General features: G+C 36.0%; 1 protein-coding gene across 2 annotated transcripts in view; it reads right to left on the reverse strand.

Annotated features, from left to right (window-relative positions):
• LOC103460357 (polycystin-1-like protein 2) overlaps positions 1–27,395 on the reverse strand; it is a 48,042-nt gene that overhangs the window by 13,042 nt on the left and 7,605 nt on the right. Inside the window, exons 8-40 of one of the 2 annotated variants that reach the window (XM_008402479.2) lie at positions 26,579–26,795; positions 26,357–26,490; positions 26,125–26,272; positions 25,685–25,868; positions 24,443–24,566; positions 24,195–24,342; positions 22,993–23,754; positions 22,725–22,867; positions 21,764–21,946; positions 20,789–20,926; positions 19,451–19,594; positions 19,101–19,225; positions 18,315–18,435; positions 18,034–18,165; positions 16,292–16,405; positions 15,809–15,923; positions 15,538–15,728; positions 15,221–15,451; positions 14,890–14,991; positions 13,615–13,793; positions 7,928–8,074; positions 7,058–7,257; positions 6,726–6,970; positions 6,060–6,246; positions 5,664–5,871; positions 4,492–4,735; positions 4,246–4,342; positions 4,029–4,163; positions 3,753–3,938; positions 2,833–3,163; positions 2,189–2,322; positions 1,967–2,094; positions 107–267 (exon numbers count right to left, since the gene is read on the reverse strand). In XM_008402479.2, the coding sequence (XP_008400701.2) occupies positions 107–267; positions 1,967–2,094; positions 2,189–2,322; positions 2,833–3,163; positions 3,753–3,938; positions 4,029–4,163; positions 4,246–4,342; positions 4,492–4,735; positions 5,664–5,871; positions 6,060–6,246; positions 6,726–6,970; positions 7,058–7,257; positions 7,928–8,074; positions 13,615–13,793; positions 14,890–14,991; positions 15,221–15,451; positions 15,538–15,728; positions 15,809–15,923; positions 16,292–16,405; positions 18,034–18,165; positions 18,315–18,435; positions 19,101–19,225; positions 19,451–19,594; positions 20,789–20,926; positions 21,764–21,946; positions 22,725–22,867; positions 22,993–23,754; positions 24,195–24,342; positions 24,443–24,566; positions 25,685–25,868; positions 26,125–26,272; positions 26,357–26,490; positions 26,579–26,795 (6,038 nt within the window). Of the gene's footprint in view, positions 1–106; positions 268–1,966; positions 2,095–2,188; positions 2,323–2,832; positions 3,164–3,752; positions 3,939–4,028; positions 4,164–4,245; positions 4,343–4,491; positions 4,736–5,663; positions 5,872–6,059; positions 6,247–6,725; positions 7,258–7,927; positions 8,075–13,614; positions 13,794–14,889; positions 14,992–15,220; positions 15,452–15,537; positions 15,729–15,808; positions 15,924–16,291; positions 16,406–18,033; positions 18,166–18,314; positions 18,436–19,100; positions 19,226–19,450; positions 19,595–20,788; positions 20,927–21,763; positions 21,947–22,724; positions 22,868–22,992; positions 23,755–24,194; positions 24,343–24,442; positions 24,567–25,684; positions 25,869–26,124; positions 26,273–26,356; positions 26,491–26,578; positions 26,796–27,395 lie in introns of both variants that reach the window. The other variant, XM_081604565.1, reaches the window with a different exon arrangement.

The raw sequence follows: 27,395 nt of genomic DNA on the forward strand, positions 1-27,395 counted from the left end.
GAGTTACTAAAAGCAGCAAAGTTTCACTGAGTTTAACATTTTAGATTATAAACACACTCTATGTAGCTAAATAACACAATAAGGTAGATTTGGATGCTGCTCTCACTGGTCTTTGTGGGTTTGGTAGAATTTCATATCACGGTTTCCAAGCAGAGTCCTTTGGATAAAAACTGCAGTGGCACTCCAGCTCAGCAGGATGATGCTCAGCTCCAGAAGGTTCCACTTGTTCTTGAAGTAAAGCCAACGATGCTGCTTCAATAATTTGGCCTGTAATAAAAAAAAAAAACATTTTTTAACAAATGACTAGAGCAAATGATTTGGATAATTTTCTCAAATAAAAGGTTAAAAAAAATCTTCTGAACATTCAAATCTGTGATTACAATAAAAACAGAATGGTTTATTGCTAATTTAGTGCTTGTTATTAAATTTTGAGTTGGTATAAACTGAATGTTCATGAACCTAAATAAGAAAAATGGGTCTTAATCCAGTAGCGTATACTGTAAAGGTCCACTCAACCCAGATGTAAAATTAAGAATTTTACATTAAATTGAATTGTGCCTAAGTGTTTTTCAGAGAACGCCTTTCAAAAACAGCCTCTTACATTAGTGTATTCTGTTCAATTGCTTGTGTTGTTCTATGATAAAAAAACACAATAAAATGCCTACAAATTTATGATTGTAATAAATATAAAATCCTCCTAGAGTCACAAATGCCTTTGCAAAGTGATTTATATGTGAACAGATAAGTTTTCCCTTTCAGACATTTTCTCTGGCAAATATCTTTTTCTCAGTTTTTCAGCCCAGGACAACATAAGGGACTGCGAATGAAACAAAACAGCATGTGTAACAGGACTAAAATTACCATTAATAGTGGAGAAGGAGGTAAAAGAACATCATTAAGTTATATGTAGCATAATTAAGAATGATAGAAGATTGATGCTATTAAAGCCAGAAAAAGAACTATCATGAGTGCATTACTTTTTCTTATGTGACAATAGCTGCTGTATACCTAAGTACTGGATTTGCAGAAAAAAGAAGTTAAAATTCATGATAGTAGAGTTGCAGAATTAAAAAAAATCTTGTTAGACTGATCTAGTAAAACACATAAGCGGCATGTTCTGCACCGGTGATATTAGCAAAACAGAAAGAAATCAAAAATCCCGGGTGGCACAAAGTGCCTACTGGCAATTCAGATTAAAGGGAGGTTTTGTAGCTGTCTGCTGGAAAATTAGGTTCGTGGACCAAAGAATATTAAAACAACTGAAAAAAAACATGCCTCAGGCAACTCCACCACATTTTGTCTTTACGAACCTGAACAAATCCAAGTACATTTACTCAGTGGGAAAATAGATTTATAATTGACTTCTCGTTTTATAAAAATACGGATTTCTATGAAATTAGTGTAGCTCAAGCACTTTTTAAAATGAATATTTTTTCACTTGATCAGAGTTTGGAGACTTTTAATGAGTAATCCGTGACTTCCTGTCTCCTCAGACTATGAAGGCGCCTATCATTAAACTGGAATCTCATTGCAAAGTTAATTCATTTGAGTAAATCTATTAAACTCAGGGAAACTCACGTACAAATATTATTACACAAACTGTGATGTAATTCAGACTATCTGTAATTTTCTTTTAGCCTGAAGCTATTGAAAAATACTAAATCAATTTAAATTAGAACAAAAGTTGTATGTTAGACAATACCTGGCAGTCTCCCCATAGAGGATAAGTCATGAAAGGTTTGCTAAAGAAATTAACGTAAAGTTGAGTAGAAAGAAATAAATTTAAGGTTTGTAGGTGTTAAAAACAATGGAAGGTGCGGAAATTTAACTGCAGATTCCAGAAAAACTCCAGCACAATTATACTAGTGATAAATAAATGTTTAAATCTTCTTTGTTTTGGCAGTGATTTTATTTAGTTTCGTAGACAGATTTACGAAGCATTAAAGTGAATAACTAAAGTGTTTACCTGCTTGAACATGTAGTAGAGAATGAAAAGCAAATAAATGATCTCAGAAGCCATAACGAAGAAGTAAAGCCCCCCTGTTGATGGGTAAAGACGAACAGCCTGCAGATCACTGTAGAACTGAAATGCTCCTGCAAAGTTAAAGACGTGATTTACTAACACAGCAAAAGGAGAAATAAGTCTGAATTTAATACAGCTGCAGGTCTTTAGAAGAGCACTCCTCACCTACGGCTGAGGTCTCCATCAAGAGCGTGACGATACAGAAGAGGTTCACATTTGCATTGTAAACCGTGAACTCGACAAAGATTGCCCTTGTGTACTTATCAAGCCATTTATTACGGAAAAGATAATCAAGTGTGCTGTAGACAAAGAGCATAATGTTTTAGAGCTGTCAGTTTAAGTGTCTTAATTCTGTTTTTATCTCACCTGTAACAATTATGTTTAAAAGCAAAGTTTTATGCTGTGAAGAGGTTGAAGGTCACTGAAATCAGAGTTGACTTTTTCTCAGAATTCTGACTTTTCTCTAAAGGCAGAATTCTGAGAAAAAAAATGCAGATTTCTGACTTTAGTCATTCTGACAATCTAATAATTACGACTTTTTCTCTCAAGAAACTGACTTCTCACTTTATAGTCATTCTGACTTTTTTAATATATATATATATATATAATTCAGACTTTGTCTTTCAGAATTCTGATTAAAGTCACAAGTCTTTTCAAGAAGTGGCCCCAAGCCTCCTAATACTCTGTCAACATGTGAAATAAAAATATTATTATATATATATATATATATATATATATATATATATATATATATATATATATATATATATATATACACACACACATACAGTACATATAATCATATACACCTGCTAGCATTTTGAATATCTGGTCCGAGCTCAGCTACAAATCCTCCTCCTCTGTAGAGCACCAGTCGTCCCCAGACTGGCAGACTTCTGAGCTCAGCTTCAGTCTGGTACGTCCATGGAGAGGAGGCACTTTCCCACATATTGTCCTTGACAGAGTGATTCCAGCCAGCTTCATAGGAACCCGTGTCTTCTGTCTCCCATGAATAGGGGGCATGACAGTCTGGCACTAATCCAAGCATGAGACTTGCAATCTGACACGAGTTCTGCTGAACTCTTAATTGGCGAACACGAGCATTCCCCACCAGCTTGGAGTTTCCATCTGTGATAAATCCTACAGGAAAATATTTTAGAGTTTTACTAGTACTGGAAAGAAAAGGTCACAAAATTATTGAATTTTTTTAAAAACATTTATAATAGTTGCAAAATCTTGTCTTTTTATTCTTTCTTCCTATCTTCACGCTGAATATAAAGTAAAACACTCCAGATTCTTTTTGGGAAGAAATAGTGGGACATCATTCACAATTTTAACAACGTAAAAAAAAAAAAAAAGAATCAAAACGCCTGAAAGTGGCTTCAGCTTGTGTCACAAAATATCCTGTAAATGATAATATGGAACCAAATGGGCTGACTTTCACAAATCCAATTAACGTGATAAAAGGCAATAAGGTAAAGTTTAATAAACACAATCTGTTTGCTATCTTGGGATTATATTTATTTTTCTAAACTAGAGGCAGACATCTGTTTTACTGGGCAGCATTAAAGCTGAAACAGCCTTAATGAGTACTAACTTTTTGTAGATAAGTCAATATCAAAGTTGTTCTGATAGAAATTCAGCTTTTAGACTTGAGTTCACCTTCAGCTGTTTTCAACTGAAGCTACAAGTGTGTGGGCACATTTTAATGTTTTGGAAGGATTCCTACCTGGATATTCTCCAAAAAGGTTTTGTAGTAGAGTGGTGTTAGCCCAGGTAAAAACATCCTGAAGACTCATGCTCTCTGGGACGTTGTCAGAAAAGCTATTTTTAATGTGCTGTTTCAGCAAAAAAGCATTGGGATCTCTCTGGCCATAGGCCACCAGCAGTAACATCCACATGAACCCTATGTAAACTGCAACACAGCGTTTAGAAAAAGTCAACACAGCTTGCAGTCAAATCTGAAATCAACTAAATTACCACAATAATTTAACTTTATACTCACCCAAAATCTCATTGAGCAAAGCAAAGGCCTTCTGTTCCATAATCTTGTTCCTTTTCATTCTCTCGATGTCTGCAGGAGGAGGTGGCTCATAAAGATGGTAATCCCATTGGCTTGTTTGTTTATTATTTTGACCACCTGTTTAAAATGGTGAATGTTTGAAAGTTTGTTGTCATTTGTTGGAAGTTAAACGTGTGTTTTTGGAGGATCATGACATTACCAGACATTCTTCCACTTCTTTCAAATGCCACGTTTTGAAAATCTTCTTCATCGACTCGCTTTATTACCAGTGCAAAGAAAACTGCAAGACATACCACCTGCGGCACATTGAATACATAAATACAAATTTCAAGGCAATGTCGAATCCATGAATTGTTTTCACGTATTATTTATGAGCAGGTTCTGAAACCAGGGCACCATAAATCTGATAGTTATGCTTTAGGCCAACAGAAATACAAAATCTTACCTTCAGTGGCTGAATAAAGAGAAGACTCTGAAAGAAGGAGACGATCATGGATACCAACCAGCTGATGGAGCGCTCCTTCCCAAATTTCAGCCCATAAAGCATCGTGAAATATCCAGAAACAAAACTGGTTCCAATCACCAGCAACCAGCCGACAAAGATAAACCACCAGGGTAGAAAACCCCGACGCTGTGGCTTTTTCTTCAGAACAACGTCATCATTTGAAGTGTCATGCTCAGGAACAAACCTGGAATTGGAAAGTTAAAGAAAGGGTTTTACATTATTTGTCAAAACAAAATTACTACTGTGCTGCAGCCTTTGGCTATGATAACTTAGAGATATTAGAGCTTTTCTTATTTTGTAGCGCTTATTTCCTTCTTGATATATGGCAGAGGTCAGAAACAGATTTCATAAACATTTATACCAGCTCACATACTTTGTTCTTGCGCTGCTATAAAAGAGGCAAATATTTTCATAAATTAATTTGTCTACTTTTATGAAAAGTCTTTGTTTCTGTTTAAGTAGCCTACAAGCTAACATTAGCCTCTGACACAGTAAGACCTTTAAGGAAGCTAGAAAATCTAACAACATATCACAAACATGCAGCTGTTTTCTGTATTTGTATTACTGAGGATATTATATTGAGAACCCTGGGGCTGAATTTTAATACGATGCCCTTCCCATAAGAAAATAAATATTGATGCTCATGAACATGAACAAAAACTCACAAAAATCACAGAGAACCAAGGGAGCCAGAGCAGAACAAAAACCATAAGTCCAAGGATGGCAAGGTACTGACAGGAAAAACAACAGGATTTAACAGAAGGAAACAACAAAGAACGTGAGGAGAGAGTGAATGTGGAACAATGGAACGGTTCTGATTGGCTAACTGAGGGTGTGAGAGAGAAAGCAAATTAATCAAAATTAAGCTTTCACAAAGAATAAAACTAGGAGCAGACTGAGAGTAAAACATGTCAAGACTGATCAGATGAAAAATAACTGAACTAAAAGAGGAAACAAACATGGATGAAGGAAAATAAAAAGTCAATACAGGGAAAGAACAGAAACAAAGAGTCCAAATAACTCATATTTGACAGCACTTGTTCAGCCACCAAGTCCCAAGAAGCATTTTTAAAAGCTCAAAATAAAGCTATAAGTTTTTGGGTTTTTTTTACTTCTCATGTTTAGGCTCATCTAGATCCAAATGGCTGAAGAGCTGATCTTCAAGGTAGCTCTTCATCCCCTGGACCTGCTTCTGGGCCTTTTCAAAGCATAGTGGGCTGGGGAAGCTGGACGGGTCCATCAGACTCAGCTCCTTTTCAAGGTGACACATTTGTCTGTACAGATGCTGGGTTTTGTTGCTCTTCTTCTCAATCCCCTCGGCTGTTAGCACAGGACACAAACGCATCGCAATCGTAACTATTAAGATGTATGATTTTGGACAAATGTAAAAACTTGAAAAGTCTGATTTTATTTATTTGGGGATGGATACACCCACAGCTAGCTTTTCTGAGCATCTCTGTTGCTTCTGACCTGAATAACAACACCACTGTCGCAGGAGCAGGACCCACCTGATAGTTGACACTGTGTTTTTGTCTGGGTGTCTTTGCTGCATTTGGTATTCTGTTTGAGAAATTCTTCCACTTTGGCGAGGACAGCATTAATGTCAGTTTCTTTTCCAGAACCAAAGTCAGACTTGACGGATGGGATGTTGCATTTGGTTGTCTCAGACAGGGACTGAAGAATTCTTGCAATATCCTAATTGTTCAAATGCAAGATATTGTTCTATATACATTAGAAACTCATAATGCAATGTAACCAGTATTCTAGCGAGTATTTTCAACTACTAAAATCAATACTTCAAAATGAGTCAGTTCAAATGAAAAACACTTTATAAATCCCAGAGAAATTAAATGTTGGTGCAACTCAAAGTTTTGAAGCAACTTGGATGATATAAGGAACAAAACCTTTCATTTCTCTGTGGGATAAATAAAGTATTTTTAAATGAACTCAATCAGATTTGCACTAAAAGGTTATTACACAAACTAAAATTTTAGGATTTCTACATGTAATAAATGTGAAAAACCACGTATTGTTTTTCTTTCATATCTATCACATGAAATCAGAGACAAATAGACAGAGGCTTGTGGTTTGTTACAAGACAAAATGGTGAAAAAACAATGTTCAAGGTCTGTAATGGGTTTTCTTTGCTGTTCACAAAGGCACAAAGCACTTACTTCTATGATGGCGTCTAAAGTGGAGCTCCCTGTGCTGCTGATGGTAGCTCCCGGTTGCAGAGAAGTTGTCTGTACGCTGCGTTTTTGCTGGCGGCGACTTGCTTTCTTTGTTTTTCTTTGACAACAAGACGACTCCCGTGGGCGAGTGTTTCTGAAGACGCTGACTATGAGGATGTTTATTGGAAACATGATGAGGGAACTCTGAACCCCAACCATGAACTGCTGCCAGGTGAACTCAAAGTGACCTGAAAACATAGCTCTTATCAGACGAGTTCGTGGGGTTTTCTTTTGTTTCTTGAGGTACTGTGAAGTGTAAATAAAATTAGATGTACCCAAATCCATGACCTGATCTGAGGGGTCTGTTGGGATCCCATAAAACATGATGCTGGTCAGCATGGTGCAGAGCAGCAGGGAGAAACAGCAGGACACCCTCTGCACACAAGTAAAGCTGCTGCTCGGCGGTCGAGTGATCACAGAGAACCAAAGGTGTCCGTCACTGAAATCCCTTGCCGTCTTCATGAAGAACAAGTTACTGGAAGATAAAAGCTCCGATGTTAGTTATAAACATTTTAAAACAAAGATAAACTCCCAATTAGTGAGGGATTAGCATTATATTTTTAATCTCTTTGTGTTGAGACACAACATTTGATGGGATTTGCGGCTTTCTGACATTTAAGAATAAAGAAAAAGCTGTAAATCTTCTTTGAATCATCAGCTCAATTTTTAAGTCGAGATTTATTGCAAAAAAAAAAAATCTGTTATTTCTGTTCTAAAAAAAACAAAAAAACTTACCTGTTAGCTGTAATTAGTTCACAGTTTAACAATTAAAGTTAATTAAAATAACTTAAAAAGACTGTCTTAAAATCTTTAATCGTATTCATATTTAACTTCTCATCCATTTGCTAATTAGTTCTCCTATAACAGACTATTTTTTCTCAAAATGCAAACACCTTCATTAGCTACGAAGTTGGCTTCAGTTGAAGACTTGGCGTTTTAAAAAGTCAAATTTCAAAAGGTTTCACTTCCAATAAATCTGACGTTTCTTCAACTGAAATCCAAGCCTGCTATTGCATCTGATTTACATTTGATTTGACTTTTCATTGAAATTCAAATGGAAAAGGACGTCCTAGGATTCACATCTGCTCTGCAGACTATAATGGTGCACTTGTGCACCTCGATGTACCGCTACACTTCTGCCTTACCTGAATTTCTTCAGATCCATCTCTGTTGAAACAGGAAAGAGTTTATCGAGGCAGCAATCACCCATGTCTATTGCGAGCCAGGAGTTGCATAAAAAATACCATTTCTGCTCTGTCTGTAAATCCTGCACAAGGACGGTGCCCACAAACCTGAAGGAAACAACAAACATTTTATCTCATGAAGTCTACATTTTTTTCATTTTTGAAAGCATTACATGTCAGGCCACAATGTGGTGGGAAATGTCACAACATTACATTAATAAGTTAGAACATGTGGATTCTATGAAGCCAACTGTTTATGTGAGTCTTAACAGGCTGTATTGTGTATTTCCCAGGCACAAAGTTACTTTTTTTTCTAAAAATTTACTTGAATTTTTAAAAGAAACTGTATTTTCCTACCTCCATTTTCCATATATCCTTGGCTTTCATGTAAATAACCACTAAATCTTAACTTGACAATAGTTTAAAAGTTCAGAATCCCATTCAGTTAAACCATTATCAATGTTTTTAAGATGTAGAAGTCAGCTTCAGACAAGCCCTCTTTTGGACTAGTTTTTAGTTTCAGCCTCCAGAACCAAATAATGTGGATTATGAAGTTGTCCAGAAAGTTGTCAACTGCAGGTAGGCAACTTGCTACATAATGCGACCTGTATCTGACCTTTTTATGGCAGTTTGAACAACACAGGTTGGATTTTTTCGAATGCGACCCAGGGCACTTGGATATCCGATACCATAGACATAATACAAGGATAGACGCCTCATGCACCGCTCTCGCCTATTGTCGCTGACCAGATTTAGGGCGGCCATCTTGGAGCGGTACACCACTCCACTCAGCATATGTTTAGCAGGCACAATGACGTATCAGCGCATTTAATCGATCATAACACGCTTATTTGTTACTGGAAACCATATTCAAACATCTATCAAAGCTACGTTTATAAACAATTGCATTTTTTTAAGTATGTTTTTAATACATAGTTCAGCATATTTAAATATACTTAGTGGCTATAACAATAGAATAGAAACGGAATATTCTGATATTGATGTATGATGAGCATATTGGATACATGTTAATATGTATGTATATATGTTTTCCAGCCGAGGATTTCTAGCTTCAGAGATTCAGCAGCTGAGATTGAGTCCAAAATCCGATGCGAGATTCATCCGTGCTGTACAGTGAATCCGTCTCTCTTTAAAGATATCTCCCACTTCTTCCTCACATCGTGTCTTTAGGAAACCTTCAAAACAAAAACGGAAAATTTGGGAGCCATCTTACTTTTGACAGAGTGAAAGAATTACATATAAATAATAGTCTTTACCACCTGTGTAAACTTTGCTGATGAATGCTATAGCACGTAATATACGTTTTATAATATACGCTGCATTGTCACATTTCTAATGTAGACTCTTGTGTCAGATAATCTAAGTCAATGATAGAAAATAATAATTTTTTTAGATTTACAGAATCTCAGTTAGCCTTCATAGCGGGGCTGAACCCCGTATTACATCAAGCACTGTAGCTAATATTAGCTGGTATCTCACCGGTGGACATAAATACAGCAAAGTTATATTCTAATCACAAAATATACACAATAATATGTCCATCTTACTTGTGAAATGTTGTCTGTGGAGCCCTCACATCAATAGTCCATCGATCAGAACAACAATATCCCTCAGTGCCAGTGGTGGGAAGTACTGTACTTAAGTACAGTTTTCGTGTATCAGTACTTTACTTAAGTAGATTTAATAATGGGGACTTTCTACTTTTACTCCACTACATTTTACAGTAAGTATCTGTACTTTTTACTTCACTACATTTCTACAAAACTGTCTCGTTACTCGTTACATCCAAGTCGCGTTGCTCTTTTTTTCCGTTAAAATGTGAAGTTCAGGGATTTAAGGTGGCGCCGTAAAATCCGAGCAATAACGTGACTTAGTGTCTGTTGTCACCCATCGGCTCCACCTTTACTCGCACGCGGAGCTCCAGACATGCGCAGTGGTTTCCTCTGAGCGGGAGGAGATGTCTGTTTAATGATAATAGCTGCATAAATCATAATATATGGCGACATGTAAAATCACCAGCGCTTCGCTTTCACAGACGGTGGGACGTCGTCCAACTTTTAGCGTCACTTGGAAGGAAAGCTTAAAGAAAGGTAAGATCTGTGGACGTGATGCTAGCTAAGCTAGCTGTATAGAGACACATGTTGCATCTGCGATGAAAAAAAGTTGTCACTCATGCGCTGAATTATTGTGTGGAGGTGTTGACTGAGGTGTTGCATATATGGGACAACGCTGTGACCAAAGTCTGCAATATAGTGATATAACATTCACGAACGATCCGATTCTTCTGGACGGATCTTTACTAAGTCCTAAGGACTGAAGCCTCACTGAGAGCCGTTCTTTGTTCTTGTGTACACTGCGGTAGCTATATATATATACACACACACATTTATTTAATCGTTGAATAAGTAAAAGTTGAACGTATGAACACAGAGCATGCTCATTGCTCATTGATTGATTTCGTCTCCTGTCATGGTGGCAAGCATTGCAGTGGGAGGGAGGATGAAAACAGTCACGGTGCTCCTTCTGCTTAGTTACTTGTTGCGCCGTTGGACAGTGTTCATAGTTGAACGTTATTTACCGTTAATTGCGATGTTTCAGTTGTGGTTTCTGACATGGGCAATATGGGCAACCGCCCAGGGCGTTATTTTTCTAGGGATGGCAGGAGACCTCTGTGGATTATAGCACAGCGATGAAAGCAAAACAGAATGAAGTGAGTTTTAATTGATACTGGATAATATATTTCAGCTCTAAGTATTTAATATGTAGGTGTTTTTATGGGAATGTGGATCTTTCAGATCAATCTGAGAACCAATTTTGATAGGTAAACTTAATGTTATTGTGTCATTTAGCGCAGGGCGCTGGTCTTGGGTTCGGTGGTCTTGACTACAACTCTGCTACATGGCTCCTTGGTTGCATGTCCTCCACCTCGCCCGCACCTTCTTTACATCCCCTTTCAGTTAGATTTCTTTCTAAATAAATGTGACTAATGAAGTTCATGCTATGTTAGGACAGGAGACAAAATGTTTCCATCCCTGAAATTATGATTCATAGAATCACATATCTAAGTCTAAACTGTTACAGAGAATAAACACAATAAGAACATGTTTAATCTGTGGTAGTGTTCATTAAAATGGCACATTTCTGATGTATTAAAATTAAATACGATCGGCACACTTAATGATATTAGCGATTAAGTGATGCATTCAGCGAGTACTTTTACTTTTAATACTTAAGTATTTTTAAAAGCCAGTACTTTTTTACTTTTACTTAAGTAAAATGTTAATGTGGTACTTTGACTTTTACTTGAGTACATTTTTGACTGTGTATTTGTACTTTTACTTAAGTACATTTTTTGAGTACTTTCTCCACCACTGCTCAGTGCTGAGGCATCTTCTGCTGTTTTGGTTGAGCAAAGTAGGAGGGACGACCGCTCCAAGATGGCCGCCGTATTTCCTGCGCCGGAGCAGCCAATGAGAGGTCTACTCTTATATTATGTCTATGTCCGATACTATTCGATCTTCTCAAACGTGATCTGAATCCTAACGGCCAGATCTTGAACGTCATTGATACTCGACAAACGTCACTATTCTGCGTCCTGAGACGCACAAACAAGCGGGAGGAAAATCAACAACCAAGGAGGGCAGTGATGAGGATTCGGTGATTACTGTGCTGGCTCCGTCCGTTCGGACAACAACTTCAAAATCGTAAGCTATGCTTCACCGTTAGCATCCATGTTTACTTCCACAAACACTGAGGACTACTTCTTTTTAAGGCGATTGGCAAAACACTGAGCACACTCTCTATGTGAGACGTTATTGCGGGTCACTTTCTGATCAATTTACAGCAAGTCTTAAAGCAAAAGGAGAGTTGGCTGAAATCAGCACTAGTAAATGAGAGCAAAATCAGTGACTGGAACCGTCAGAAAAACTGGAGTCTCTGCAATGTTGTTTTCTTGAATGCTCTTTGTTTTCAGGAAAGTCATAATCAAGATTTTGCTGTGGAAAATTATTTATATGTAGCATTCACTCTTTAGTATGTGAGGATAACACTTTCTTCATTGTGTCCTTGCTGTAATTGCACATATTTTTTTGCTTTCAGTCAATTTGACATAGCTGTGGTTCAGTGATTTAGCTGATTGGCTTTGTTTTATCAAAACTTTAGTTATCAGATCTCTGACAGTCAAACATATTCAGTTTATTCATACTCAAACCGTTAAGAATCAGTTGGACTTTCTTCTGGGTAACGTTCTAACACACCAATTATTGGTTAAGACAGGCACACCGCCAACTTCTGCTTTCAGATATATTTTGCAAGCACCTGGCTATTAATCAGGCACTCAATTCTTGTGGAGGTAATCGGTTTTTCCACACACTGACACTGCTCTTAGCTTTGTTTCTGCTTCTTTTTTTTTTTTTTTTGCAGCATGTACTTGTTAGAATTAAGTTATATGTCAATCAATAATTGTGACAATTTGTGAACAAAAGAAGTTTCTCTCTGTCCTGATGTTAAAGTTTGGCATTTAAAACAAACTTAGCCTAGTACAGTTCGTTCCAAAGCTATGAATGGTTCTTTTAGTTTACAATCACAGAAGTCAATCTATTTAAGTGGAAATTAATGTGATGAACCAAAACAAAGCTGTGCGTAATTGTGCAGTGAACTGAAGAAAATCCAGGATTTTCAAATGCCGTTATAAATTATGTTACATGTGTTATGCATTCAGACTCTAGAATCAATACTACTCGTCTCTTTAAAAATTAGATTTAGATTTAGACTTTGATTCAGCCTCTCTAACATGCTTTGATCCAAACTATTCCATTGTAATTTTAGTTCTATGTTTAGAAGGTGAACATCTGTCCTAGTACCAGTAAGAGTTCATAATCCTCTCATTGGCTTTCTCTCTAAACTGGACTTTCTATTAATGACAGCTTCACTCCTGCCACTCTTCCAGTGTCTGCCTAAAAAAGTAGGACAATCTGTTTATGGGCGTCATCAACAGTTTCACCCACCTGAGCTGTAGATCTGTGCAGCTCCTCCAGTGTTACCACAAGCTTTTTGACTGATCTCAGGTTTATAGTTGCACTGTGTATCTTTTGCTTTCAAACAGTCAGTTCTGGATTCAGTGCGGGACTTTTGTTGCGTATACCAATGTAATCTAAGCTTTGTTCTGGTCAGCCAACCAAACAAAACTTTTTGTTATCAAACTGTCACAAATTTTAAGATGTAACCATCAGGGATTTTCTTTTGAGTGGTTTGTTGTTCAACACTTACATCCTGCCAATACTACTTCTTTCACAAATGAAGTAAATTTTTCTGAATACTGATTGGAGCTTCTTCATGTTTGTTTTAGATGTGGATATTGTATGCAATTCAGTATATTATTCCATACATTCTGGTTGGAATAAAGTTATATTAGACACATCATTTATATCCTGATAGTGTAAATTTAGAGATTTGAACTGGATGAATCTGCTTTATGTAGTAATTAAAAAATATGTATTCATATCTAAAACTGTTATCTCTGTTGTACATGTATATATTTATTATACTGTCACGACATTAATCAGAGTAGTTCTTATTAGTTCAGCCTTTTTTTTTGTTTTTTAAGTATTTTTTGGGGGATTTCTCACCAAGCAGGATGGTTTCCAGAATTGTTGTGCCACAGTCTGATGCCCTGCAGCTCTCCCAAAGAGGACGGTGTAGTGAGCAGGAACAAATCCACGGCTCCACGCTCAAACACGGGTTTCTGTGGATCAGTCAGGTGATGAGGCTTACTGTTGCCGTCTGCACCCAGAAGAGTGACTACAACCTGAAACAAAACACTGCATCACAACAATCCTGTGGTTCTTTATCTGTAAAAAAAATAATTTTATTTCGCACATAAAAGCTTCTGATTTTGAGGACATTAATAAATAACTTCCTTTTCTTATTATTGTGATATTTAGCAAGTAGAAATAATTTGACCTAAAGCAAAAGACATTTGGTGAGAAAAAAAAATCCATGTTTTTTTTATTCAGTGTATGTAAACTTCCAGTTTCAACTCTACATATTTGTTCGTTGTTTACCTTGTCAATTAAATGCACTAAAATTAAGTATTTGGTTTTCAAATGTTATTTCAGTTGAAGATTGATTTATTTATCTTTTTTAATTTACCAGAGAGTCAGAATTATATGCACGGTGAATTGCTGTTAATGCTTGTTAACATTCTTTCAGCACAAAATGAATCCCCGACATGGAAACAAAAGTTCAGTCAATGTTTACCCTTTTTATTATTTCCACCAGTGTTTGATGCAGAATCTGGTCTGTTTAGCTTTGAAATGCTCTGGTGCGTTTCACAGATGGAGACAGATAAAATGAAAGTGATGCTGACAGACAGATGTTTGGGAAGCCGAGGCTAAGCAGAGCTGAATCACGACTTGTTTACATGATTGCTTGTACGCTATAAAGTGAGTTGGAGATTAAATAAGTAGTTTGGGTTAAACTTTCTGAGTCTGTGACTAGTTTAGCTGCTAGAAAGTGATCTGAGTTTTTGAAGGCACAGGCTTAAAGGATGAAGCATGTCATTATTTCTGTTATTCAAATCCCCAGCAAATTAAATTTTCCAGACTGAAAATGCAAAAACTTAGATGCTTTTTGAGCAGCAAGTTAACTGATGCTGCAGCAATAAACATTCCCATTACATATATCTGCTGGTAAATACTCATTAATTGTTCTTAATGGATTCACTAACCTGCAACTCACAGGATTATAGGACTGCAATTCTTTTGTTTGTTTTCATTTTCTGCATATTACTAAGACAAAACTATCTAAGAGACAAGTTTCCAGATCATTTTTGAGACGATTTTTAAAAATTTGTGTTTAAGATCCATTCATCCTAAATAAATGCATATTAATATTTTCACCACCTGAGAGGAAGTGGAGGCTCCTATGCGATGCCCAGTGCAAACACACAACAGGTAGCTGTAATTATCCATGGGGTCGTTGTCCTCCAGCAATGTCCCCTTTACCTGCACGTGAGTAAAGTAGCTAAACTGATCATCCATTCTTTCATTCATGTCAAACTGGGCTTGCTTGCTAATAAAAGCTTATTTACCTATCAGTAAAATAGCGATCACTTACATAGATAACTTTAACTTCAGCATTTGAGCAGGAAAAAATTCTAAATTTCAGGATGCTCACACCAGACTTTAGATATAAATGTTTTCATAAAGTGGAGTTGGTGGAAAAAGACTTTACCTTGACTGTGTCCTTGATGTCTTTTCTTCGTGCCCACACAACCACGAGGAGGTAGGTCACAAAAAGAGCCCCGACAAAGCACACAACCACTGGGTTCTCAGCAAAGGTCGCAAAAAGCTCAGCAGTGCGTGAAGGGTCGACGAGATTTGGAGTTACAAAGAAAGAGCTGCCAAAAAATGTGAGGTGGTTGCACAAGCACTGGGTGACTAAATGCGTGGTCTTAACACCAACCTTGAAGCACAAACAAACATCATTATCCCAAAAGCAACATGGTGTTCAAAAAAATCTGCTTCTTAATGAGAAATAATTATACTTACTCTGCATCCAGAATCCTTCCAGTCCAATAGAGTTTCATTCCAAAATTTGCATGAGGATGTAATGGGGGTGATGGATAATGTGGCATTTATAGATTTCACACCTGGACCAACAATAGGCCTCACCACAAGATAATGCAATCCAGTGTTTCCCTTTAAATTTGTGGGACTAAGAAGCCACGTGTATCTTTCTTCTGCGTCAGACCCAAACATATGCTCGGGTAAATCACACAAATATCAAATGTGAAATATAACAGAGGAAAATGTTCATTACCTTGAGTAGATCCCGGAAGAGGCATCTGTATCATCGCTACATGATTTGTGTCAGTAGGGTAATCCATGTAGCCAAGGAACAGTTTGAAGGGCAAAGGATCCACAGAAGGCACCATCTTTAAAACATAAAATCAATCTATTTGTATCAAAATATTGTCCCAAAAATCTTTGTATAAAAGATGTACATTTGTAAAACGCTGTGGGTGGCAGAAAACTAACTCTGTACATCTTAAGAGAAAACTGTAGATAAAAGAGGAACAAGCGAGGCAGTGTTCTGAGTATTTACAACAAAAAGCTACAATAACCATTGATATCAAATGATATGAAATGCATATCATAAAAGGTTTTTCAGCCAAATCACTCAGCCCCATTCTTTACTATGGTCAGGGTTATAAAAGTATTTAAATGGTTATTTGCAGAGGTCATCTTTTAACCCACAATAAAATGTTCATTGAACATTCAGTACATAAGCATCTAAGTGCACCTTTAAAAGCAGAGTGGAGTCGGCTGAGGGAACATCTATGGCTGTTGTGCTGTAGTTCCCAAGGTCCAAAACTGAGGTGTTCACTTGTTCTCCAGCGGGCCTTGGCAACAGAATCTATGGAACCAGCCAAAAGCAAAAAACAGATGAAAAGAATATAAATATTTTACTGGCAGACAGCAAACTGTTCTTACTAGGATCAGCATGCTCAGCTATAATTATATTTAAAATTCATTCACCATATTAATTAGAGGTTATCAAGTGGCTACTTGATTAATTTCAAATGGTTGTTTATTCACAAGTAGCTTAAATAGAGCAGATTATGTGTACTCCTGCAATGCAATCATAAATAAGCATAACAGTTTGTTTCAGATATTCCCATGGCTCTGATTAGAATAACAAGTGGATTAATACGTACTCACCTGTTTTGATTGGAAAAAACTAAACGGGAAGAAAAATGTACGGCGTTTTCTTTTGACACTTTTTGCATGAATAATTTGTGATCTTGTGAACCCTAAAACAGCACATCCTTGGACAGGTGTAAGAAACACATGCAACACAATTTGCACATCAAGACTCTCAGCAGACCCAGGGTGGCAAAGCAGGTAGAAGTAGAAGTCTGTTTTTATTTTATGGACTAAAGTTGAAAATCAAAACTGCCTCTTGTCCAGTTTAAACACAAAACTCATTTCATTCTGGCAAATAAAATTTGGTGCTGAGCTATATTACCCAAGTTTGCATTTTACAGAGAATAATAATAAAAACAAACCTCTGGATAACTCAGAAATTACTGTGAAAAACTCATACCCTTACCACCCAGAGGGTGGCAAAAGGGTTTGCTTTTGCTTAGAAGGGAATTTTCTCATTTTGAATTTGCTCTTCAGTGCATGTTTTAGTTGAAGATTGTGTGGCTGTGACTAAAATAGAAGCCCTACAAACACAAATACTGCTCTTAAAACAGACAGCATATCGTGAATAGATTGTTTCAGGGGATCAACCTCAATAAGAAGTAAGAATGGCTAGTGTTAGGGTGCATTTATTCACATTTCCTATTACACTGATATGCTCTCATTGAACTACGTCATTCAACTAACAGTGAAAAAAATGACAAAAAGCAACAATCCTAGCAATACTTTTTGGTTTGGGGTTCAGAAACTTCAATTACAATTCATCAATGTCATAATTAAACATTTGTTTTGTTAACAATAAGTAATACAATATAACTTCTGGCAATACTTCATTACCAGAAGGCAAGAATGCTCCATTTTTTTATCCTTATGTTTAACAGGAATCACTTGTAAAACTTAATCTGATGTGCTTGGTTTGAGTGTTTCCACCAAAAGCTAGAATGCTTTAGTTTTTAAATCAGAGGGATATAAGCCTATTTGGTTCTAAAATGGGAATTTTCCAGGGGAGCACTTCAGAGAGAGTAAAACACTTGCAAAGAGATTGAAAAATAAAAACTTTTCCTTTAGAAGAGCCAAAAAGATGTAGCAACCATTATTACTTTGACATGACAGCACAGTGCACGCTGAAATACTAAGTTGATGAAGCTCAGTCAACAAAAAGTATGTATGGAGTCAAATTAGGAGCAAGCAAGTTCAGATTTGATTTGTTTTATTTAAAATTGAATCATATGTCTGAAGAGGATACTTGCTAGAAAAGTCCTCACAGTTAGGTTTGTATTTTAAAAGGTAATCACAGTTTCGAACAATTCCCTGATGCTGCACTGCTGCAACACTGACCTCAATATCTTCACTTAAGTTCTCAACAGGGATACCGGATCCATCTTGTCTTGTGAAGGACAGACCACCCATCAGTCCACTAATGTTTCCTTTCTCGTTCCAAGAAAAGGGATTTTTATCTAAACTCAGCATCTGTTGTTGTATTTGAAAGAGCAAATCAGGGTTAAATCTCATTTAAAGAAAGGCACGTTAGAAAATTGAAGACCTCTTTGATCAAACACGCACAGCATCTGGAAGACACCTGCACTCTGATTTCACATGAAACAATTATTTTGGCTTACCCGGACATCCACTGGTTCATCTGACAGAAACATGTCAGATGGGAGTTGTGGCAGCGAAAACGTGGGCTGAGAACTTAAATTAGCACTGATGGACTCTTTGTGTAAACTCTCAGGTTTTACTCTGCAGGATAAGATCAGAAGACACATCAAATCTAGAGTCATGGGAAAATAAAATGACTTCATTCGATTAATGGGCTCGAAACACGAGGAGCATTTTTCAACATTCTTGTGTTGCATCACAAGCCGGTTTATGCCGGTTAATTTAGAAGACTAAATTTCACATGACTGAATGTTGCCAAGTACATAGTCCCATTTTATGATACCTTTAAGTAACAAACTATATCAAACAGTACTTAGAAATTAAACTTTGCAATTTGATGCCTTGAAATTGGCCTCTGTTTCTTTATGAAGTTTCTGCGCTTTCCAGCTTCAGCGCATCATCACAACAATGCTCCTCAATGATGTCATTCTTTGAAGCTTTGACGTGAGGGGTAGTTTGTTTGATGAGCTCTGTGGTTTTGCAGTTCTGCTAAGTGTTTGAGAATTGCTGCTGCCGCTAGTCTGGAGGAGCTGAGACACGTATGGGAGCTCTGTGGGATACAATCTCAGCTGGAGACTGCCACTCCAAGACAGAGCTTTGGGTAAATAATCAAGGATTTCTCAAACATGTATAAATGAGTCAAAGCAACACTACAATAACATTACAAAAAAGTCAATTTTGCATAAAAAAAACCCTTAGAAAAATGTACAGTATGTCTCAGAGTTTAGAATGAAAGTCAAACATACCGATTGACGAACAAACTGATATGAGGTTGTTGTATTATAATTGGACCGTCATTAACCGTCATTGTTTTCAACAAAGTGCTCTGTACGATGCTCAGAGCAACAAGCAAAGCATCAGAGATGTTTTTCTGTAAAAGATTAAACAACATATTAGTTTACAAGGTTCACCAAAACTGAGTAATACTGAAAAACATCGACCACTGAGACCAGACAGTATTTTCTGAACCGATTTTTCAGAAATGACTAACAATAGTAGCTACTTTAATAATTAAAATGCATCCACAGACGTGTTTATGAAATCCGCCAGGGAGATGTTAATCCCCACTGCGTGGGCTTTCAAGTTGATGACTCACGTTGGAAGAATAATCCAAAATCACGCCCACTCCTTCCACAATGATGCTGGCAGCGATGATAACATCGTCTTTGTCTTCAGCTGCGCTCACGTTCATATCCAGGACAGATAAGCTCAGGTTGGCAAACAATGTGGCGGCATCAATCTGTGGAAAGATATCAACTCATTGAACTGCAATCAGAGTGGGGGGTCCAAAGCGTATTCTGATAAAATTAAATGGCTTGTGTTGTTCATTTTTATAATTAGTGGTGGTTTTAGCCCTATTTCATCTGCATTTTTGTGTATCATAAGAATAATAAGTAATCTAATCTAAACTGTTAAAGTTAAATTAGAATTCTAAGTAATTTTTGTACAAAACAGTGCAAACTACTCCAACTATCACATCTCCACTTAAATAAAAACAGCCCAGACATTTTCAACACTGTTACATCACCTCTATTTGCAGTAACGTAATGAAAGAGGATAGTTGTCAGAGGAGAAACTCATTATGCTAAGATGTTATGGTAGGTGATGAAATACACCAAACTGTTTAGATTTTTAAAATGGTATTACTTTATTATTGAAATATTTGCAGCAGTGTCTGACAGATTGGTAAATTTGTTTCTATTATTTTTAATGTCTGCAAGAATCTAAAGCAGGAAAAGTCAGTATTTCTGAGACTGCTTGTTCTTACATCGCTCCCCGAGGATTTAAAATTAAAACATAAACCATCCAGACCAGACAATATGGTGTGCCTTCATTTTACCCAAAGAACTAACAAGAAACATGTAACATTTATAGATTTTCTGTTTTCTAGCTTAATGTATTGATAAGAAAGGCATTGTAAAAGTAACATTTTCCCCTTATTTGCTTTTCTAAAACATTACTTTAATGGTTTTAAAGAACACTTGAACAGTGAAGTCTATGTCTGAAAGATGTATCTGGAGTAGCTCTCCAGAACTGGACTTGGTGACTTCTGGTTTAGGGTTTTCATGCCTCATTATGAAGCAGCAGGGCAGCAGCTTGACCTTCACATTCCTTCAAATCCACCTTCTAACCTCAAATCCTCCAGATATTATTAGTAAGTCATTGAAAACAGCCAGTTTAAACCTCAAATCACTCTGCCAACATGTGAGGAATAACTCTTACATATTTCATGTCCCTCAGTTTGACATGGATAACCTTTGAAGACCTCAAGCTAATCTGCAGGATTTCACTTTTTATGGTTTGTCTAACTAACTCTGCCACCTTAAAAACTAAAGACTGACCAGAAAAACTCTGCTGTGCATCAAGAGTACAGCAATGATTATTTTAATTGTGGTTCATATTATTTTTCTGAAACAGTAAAATGCTTCATTACCTGTGCAGACAAGCTGAGTTCATCATCTTTCTGAATGAGAGTAGTAAGCGCTCTGGCTACAGCCTGAGTTTCTTCTGGAGTTTGAGTTGGAGACTCCTTCACTAGTCCAATCATCAAGTCCAGCATCTTGTGTCTGAGCTTTGAAACCCAGAAGTTATGTATTTAGAAAATAAAAATGGTATTACATGAGATAAACACACAGTTACAGCTATGCACACGTATTTGGGAGAAGCGGTAAAAAAGCAAGAGGCTTGTTTATTGAGTTAATTTATATGGTGGCAATTCACAGCAAGTGTCTTACAAAAGAACATTTTTGAACACTTCCTGCTTCCCTCTGTTAACAAGTTTAACAAAGATGCAGATTTATTTTCCCAGCAGTTCTTGGCACCTGCCCACACTCCCTAAAGTATCATTAACTGCTTTAATGGCCACGGTATTGGCATGCTTGATTGTTCAATAAACTGGCCTGAACAACAGAGAATCAGTAAACTCTAGGAGAAAAGTACAAAAGTCAACAATGCACATGTAACACCTCACGTTTCACTTTTCAAAACTGAGACAATCAATTTAATACATTTCCATATATTATATTTTTGAAATACACCTTTCATCTAAAAAAAATTGGGGCGTAAATTATTCAAAGATTCTGACAAAAAAACAAAAACATAAAAAATGCTATATAACAGTTTCACCATGATTGGTACTAAATGTGTCTCTAACTCTCTGTGAGAGTAAAATTTGATACAGTTTGTTTTATTACCACTGTAAACATAATTATGGTTTATTACCCGCTCAGCTGGGTTTTATTGAAAGACATAAACGTATTTTGATGGCTCAAAATATTCCTGCAGACCAGAGAAAATCAGAGAATTATTATCCTTCATATTTCTCCGTTTTCATGATGAGCGTTAATTTGGACATTAGAAAAATGTCAACATAAATCTGACTAACACAAATCCCTTATGGAGACTTTACCTCTTGTCGAGCTTCTTTTTCTGATCCATCAGTTTTGCTGTTCAGCTTTTCAGCCACCGAGTTAAAAAGTTCTCCAGTAGAAACAGCTGACAGTAAACCTTCACTCTCCAGCTTCTCCACAGCTTTCAGTACCGCTGAGTCCAAACCGTCCACTGAGCTCGAGTCTGCTGTAGCATCCCATACCTGTAAATAATGAATTAACTCAATCAGGTCAAACGTAAGGCGGGTCAGGGGCGGTCAGAATTAAATAAATAACTTTACCATGAAATACATATTTATAAATCTCCCATCAATGGCTTTAATGATGATTTTTAATAATTTTATGATACTATTTATGACAAAATAAGAATTTTATGTAATTTTACATTTACAACTAAATAATTAAATATAATATGGAATTATAATATCCCATTAAATAAATAAATCTACCTTTTTAAATGCTTAATTTAAGTAATAAAATGTCCTTTTGCATTTAATCATTTCACTGTGTATTTATTCATTTCATGGCTCTTGGTGTATTTAATTTGTTTAGTATTTAATGGTAAAATTAATTATTTAATGAAGTATTTAATAATTTTACAATACATTTAATACATTTATGGTATATTTATTAAATAAATAAATAGATGTATTTAAATAAATGAATTGATCATAAATACATTTATAAAAATTTCTTTATGATAAACTTAAATAAATTTGATTAATACAAATTCATTTAAGTAGATGAGCATTTATTTATCTACTTAAATATTTATTTAAACACTTATTTAAATAAATAAACAACACATTTATTTTACATATTTTTTAATAAAAAGATATATTAAAATATTTATTTTATTTTTACAATTTTATTTATTTTGTATTTAAATAAATACAGTTCATCATTTATTTATTTTTTTAAAAAAGAAAGGTAATTTCATTAAGCTTTCTTTTCACCACCTGCATTCTGTCTTTAACAAACCTGTGCGGTTATAGTGGCGTTAACTTCATAGCTGCTGTTTTTTGCAGTCGCTGTAATGAGGAGTTTGTTCTCAGCTCTTCTGTCTCCAACAGGAAGGTACAGAACTTTGATTTCTCCAGTTTTACTGCACAACAGATGCTTTTCTGATAAAATTAGAAAAAAATGTAAATAGAAACTGGTGATGATTGACATAAATTAGAACAAAAATGTGCAATCAAGTTAAAGATAGATAATACAATATCAGTGATAAAAGTCTACAATTACCTACCGTCTGTCTTAAAACAGTACCGACAATTTGAACAAAGCTGGGCACTAGTGCACATTATACTGAAAGGATCAAGTATAGTTCCAGCTGATGGTGATATAGTGCATGAGAGGCTTTCAGAAACCTCAGTGGTTGGTCTTGAAGTTGTTGCACTGTGAGATGTAAGAGCAACCATAGTGGTAGGTGTGGCAGCAGGTGCAGCTGAAGGAGTTGCAGCTGAAGGAGTTGCAGCTGAAGGAGTTGCAGCTGAAGGAGTTGCAGTTGAATGAGTTGTAGCTGAAGGAGTTGCAGCTGAATGAGTTGTAGCTGAATGAGTTGTAGCTGAATGAGTTGTAGCTGAATGAGTTGTAGCTGAATGAGTTGTAGCTGAATGAGTTGTAGCTGAATGAGTTGTAGCTGAATGAGTTGTAGCTGAATGAGTTGTAGCTGAAGGAATTGTAGCTGAAGGAGTTGCAGCTGAATGAGTTGTAGCTGAATGAGTTGTAGCTGAATGAGTTGTAGCTGAAGGAGTTGCAGCTGAAGGAGTTGTAGCTGAATGAGTTGTAGCTGAATGAGTTGTAGCTGAAGGAGTTGCAGCTGAAGGAGTTGTAGCTGAATGAGTTGTAGCTGAATGAGTTGTAGCTGAAGGAGTTGCAGTTGGTGTTGCTGGGGGGCTCCAGGTTGACATGTTAGCGTCTGTTGTTCCTGGGTCACTGCTTGGATCAGGAACATTTGTAGATGGTGCTACCCATATGATGTAGGTTTTGTATAATAGTTCCTCATTCACTTTGGAAAGAAGAAAATTTAACAATTAAAACGTGTTTCTTTCTACTACTCTTTTACATGTACCCTTATCCTGACTGATACCATTGAACAATGAAAATTTAGATCCTTTTTGCAAACTATGGTTTTAACTGGGATGCAAACTACCAGATTTCAGGAGTTTCTGCATCGAACCTTTTTTTATCCATCTCCTTGTAACACACAGTCTAAAGTGAAATTATAGAAATTGACAGTATTCATTCTGTATTGTTAAATCTGCTTTGTGATCATGATGGCATCACCGCCATACCTCACAGTGGGTACATTCTTCTTGAGTTTGAAAGCCAAACAGCCTTCTGTTAAACATTTATTCACTCTCAAAGGTTTAGCAAATATTTCTGATGATTCAGCATCACCAGAAACTGTTTATAGGACAAAAATTAAAGAGTAAAAAAAATGCACACCTGAATAAATGAACACAACAGTGACATTCTTATGCCTTTGTGATGCTTCCTTAATGTATTTTTTCTTAATGACATATTCTGTTGCACTGTCCTGTTTTTCAACGAGAGGAATTTGATTTGCATCATTGTAGCAGTCACTTGTCTCTTTCTGTGAAGAAATGAACATTGTCATTTGTTTAGTCAGTGGATATTATTTTTTTAACTGCTCATGAATTTGGATCAACTCATGCATAATTTATGAGACTTACTGGCCAGTCCTGGACTTTTGTCTCCTCAGTGAACCATTTATAATTTAAACAAGAACTGCAATTCATTTGAACTTTTGTGTCTTCGGAATGCGACGCTGGGCTACAATTATCAATGCAAGTGAAGCTGTGAAATGAAAAATCAAAAATAATTAACATGGATGCCCTTAACCGTAAGCTCCTATATATTTTCATATGTTATGTAAAATATTTAAAAATTATATTTATTTAAAAAAAACATGACTTAAAAAGTCATTATAATTTTTACCTAAAAACTAAATTATTTGATTTGCTGCTTTCTCTATTACCTCTCCACAATTATCTAGTTATTATAATAACCAGATAATGACTGAAAAGGAAAAAAGTAACAAAAAAAACATCTAATTTGTAATTTCTTGCTCCGTGTCTTATACTTGTGATCACACAGATGATACATGTTTTTTCCCAAATTCATAGCTGCTGAGTCTGGTGGAGGAGAAATGATGAAATAATTCCTCCTGCTGCTGTAGAAATAGCACAACTGAGCTGTTTCTACCACAATGATCTCAATATGGGGAATTTAACTGCTTTTGTTATCGTTTATGAAAACAAATGCTTAAAGTTTCTTTTTGGGAGCAGGTGATAAAAAAAGAGAGTGGTGGTGGAAAAACACAAGCAAAAGTGCATTATTTTTTTTTTAAATTTCTTAAGTTTGAATAATAAAATAAATTCATAATTTGCTTATTAGGAGCCAATTATCTGAGAAATCTAAGAAATAAAAAAATTCTTGCCTGGCCTAAGCCCCTGGTTTTTTGGGATACTAATAATGCCAAAGATCACTAAGGAAACAAAAATTATTCACTTAAAGTTGTCAGATAAAGCAATATTTCAATAAAAAAAGCGGATATAAAAAGAGTCATTCAGATATTTTTTTTATTATTCCTGCACTTAACTTTTGCATTGGCCCAAACCTTTTTAATCTGTGTAAGGGATTTATTTTGCAAATTCAAAATGTCATTGTTTGACTTAAAACATATTTTTATTTACCTCAACAAAGTTGTTGTTTTTGTCATTGGCTTAACTTTGGGGTTTTTTGGAAATTAATTAAAGTCTGTGATGCTATTCTAAGAACTGTGCAATAATCAATACAATCTGTTATTTATTTTACAGCTATCTAAATACGTTAATATACGAATGTAATAAAAAAATAATAACTCAAATTCTTTTACAACAAATAAATATTGATTTTTTTCTTGGTTCCAGTACCTCACTCGATCTGATTCGTCTAAAGCTGGGGTGAGGGTGATGCAAATGGATTTCTCTCTCACATCATTATGTGCCACCTTAATCGTCAAGGTGTATTTATAGAAGTTTAAAGGATCTGGCAGACAATTTCCTGGAATTATTTGTGTTGAATCCTCGGATTCTGGTTTACATTTACAGTTTTTACCTGTAAAGAAAAGTTGTATCATTAGCACCCACAGAGACTTAACCCACAAATTATTCAACCTAATTTTAACCTAATTTTAATCCGAGTTGGAAATACATGGGTTTATTAACAATATTTAGTAGCTAACACATACAAAATTAAAACAACATACCTTTGGTTTTCATATGCATGCATTTGTACAAACAAATCTATGTAATTGTTTTGATTCCTAGCATTATTTCAAAAGTAATATAAAACTACAAAACAAAGATCTTACTGCATGTCCACCAAACAGTGACCTTTGGGTCTGCCAAACTAGGATCACTTGAAGAAAGTGTAATTGTTGCAGTTGTCTGATTCACTGAATTCGAAGGAGTTGCAATGATTTTCACTGTGTTATCTGCAACTTGTGCATTCCTTTTCCTCTGAAAGTAAACACAAGATGTATATTTACCGATTACCCTGAATGTTCCCAAATACTAAAAACTGTCTGATGTAAAGTAAATTACCATTTTCTTGTGAAAGATCAACAAATCATGAGGACTGTTCAGATCCATCATTGAGTTTTCATCACGGGAGCCAAGCACTTCCACCTCCAGACATGAAAAAGCATTCCACGCTTTAATCTTCACCGGGGCAGATCCTATAAAACATCCCCAAAATGATTACCAGTAAATTCATATTTGGCTCAGCTTTTCCCTCTGGGAGCCTTCCCCTTTTTTTTTACCTACCTTGAATTGGGTGACTGATCTGAAAAATGTCTTTTGTTGTACTCATTTCTCTAGTTTCAGAAAACGTCCCATTTTCTCCAGTCAGTGAGATCAGGAGCAGGACAGGTTCTCCGCGGTCAAGTGAAACTTCAAGAGTAAAGCATGCAGAGCCAGAACAATCATCTGTCTCTCTCAGCAGGCTGGCCCGAAGCCCGGCGAGCTCTTCCCAGACACAGACCTGAAGCATATGTAGAATTACAAATCAAATAATTTTATTATGTTCACATTTTCTCAGCAGTAAAACAAGGATTTAAATTTACTGCAAAGGAAATCTGTACACCATTTGGCAATAAAGCACTCAAGCACTCAACACCAACAATTAAGATTCTGTCTCAGAATCAACACACCAAAATAAAACTCCCAAATGCCTGACATGTCTAGACTCTGTCTAGAATCTTTAACTGTAATGTTTTGAATTTTTTTCACTTCCTTTACCGACTCATTAGGGTGAACTCGAGCCCATCCTCATAGCCAGACACTAGAAAACCTACACCTCTGTGTCTTATTTATAATCCAGGGAAACCAAACACATAGATTACCATCTAAAAGAGAAATTCAGATCAGTTTAAAAAATAAGGATTAAACTTAAATATGTTAAAGGATTACTGTTGAGATGATGAACACCACAGGATTTAAATGCAGAAATCTAAACTGAGGGTTTGTTAAAATTATAACACTGATGAAATTCGTGTGTGGTTATGGATCCATGGTGAGTTTGCACATTTGCCACCAACAGGCTGATTTGATTCAATAATCAAAGCAATCAATTTATGTTATT

Source organism: Poecilia reticulata, chromosome 2, assembly GCF_904066995.2.
Source record: "Poecilia reticulata chromosome 2, P_reticulata-male-v2, whole genome shotgun sequence".
In the NCBI taxonomy this organism is placed as follows: Eukaryota; Metazoa; Chordata; class Actinopteri; order Cyprinodontiformes; family Poeciliidae; genus Poecilia; species Poecilia reticulata.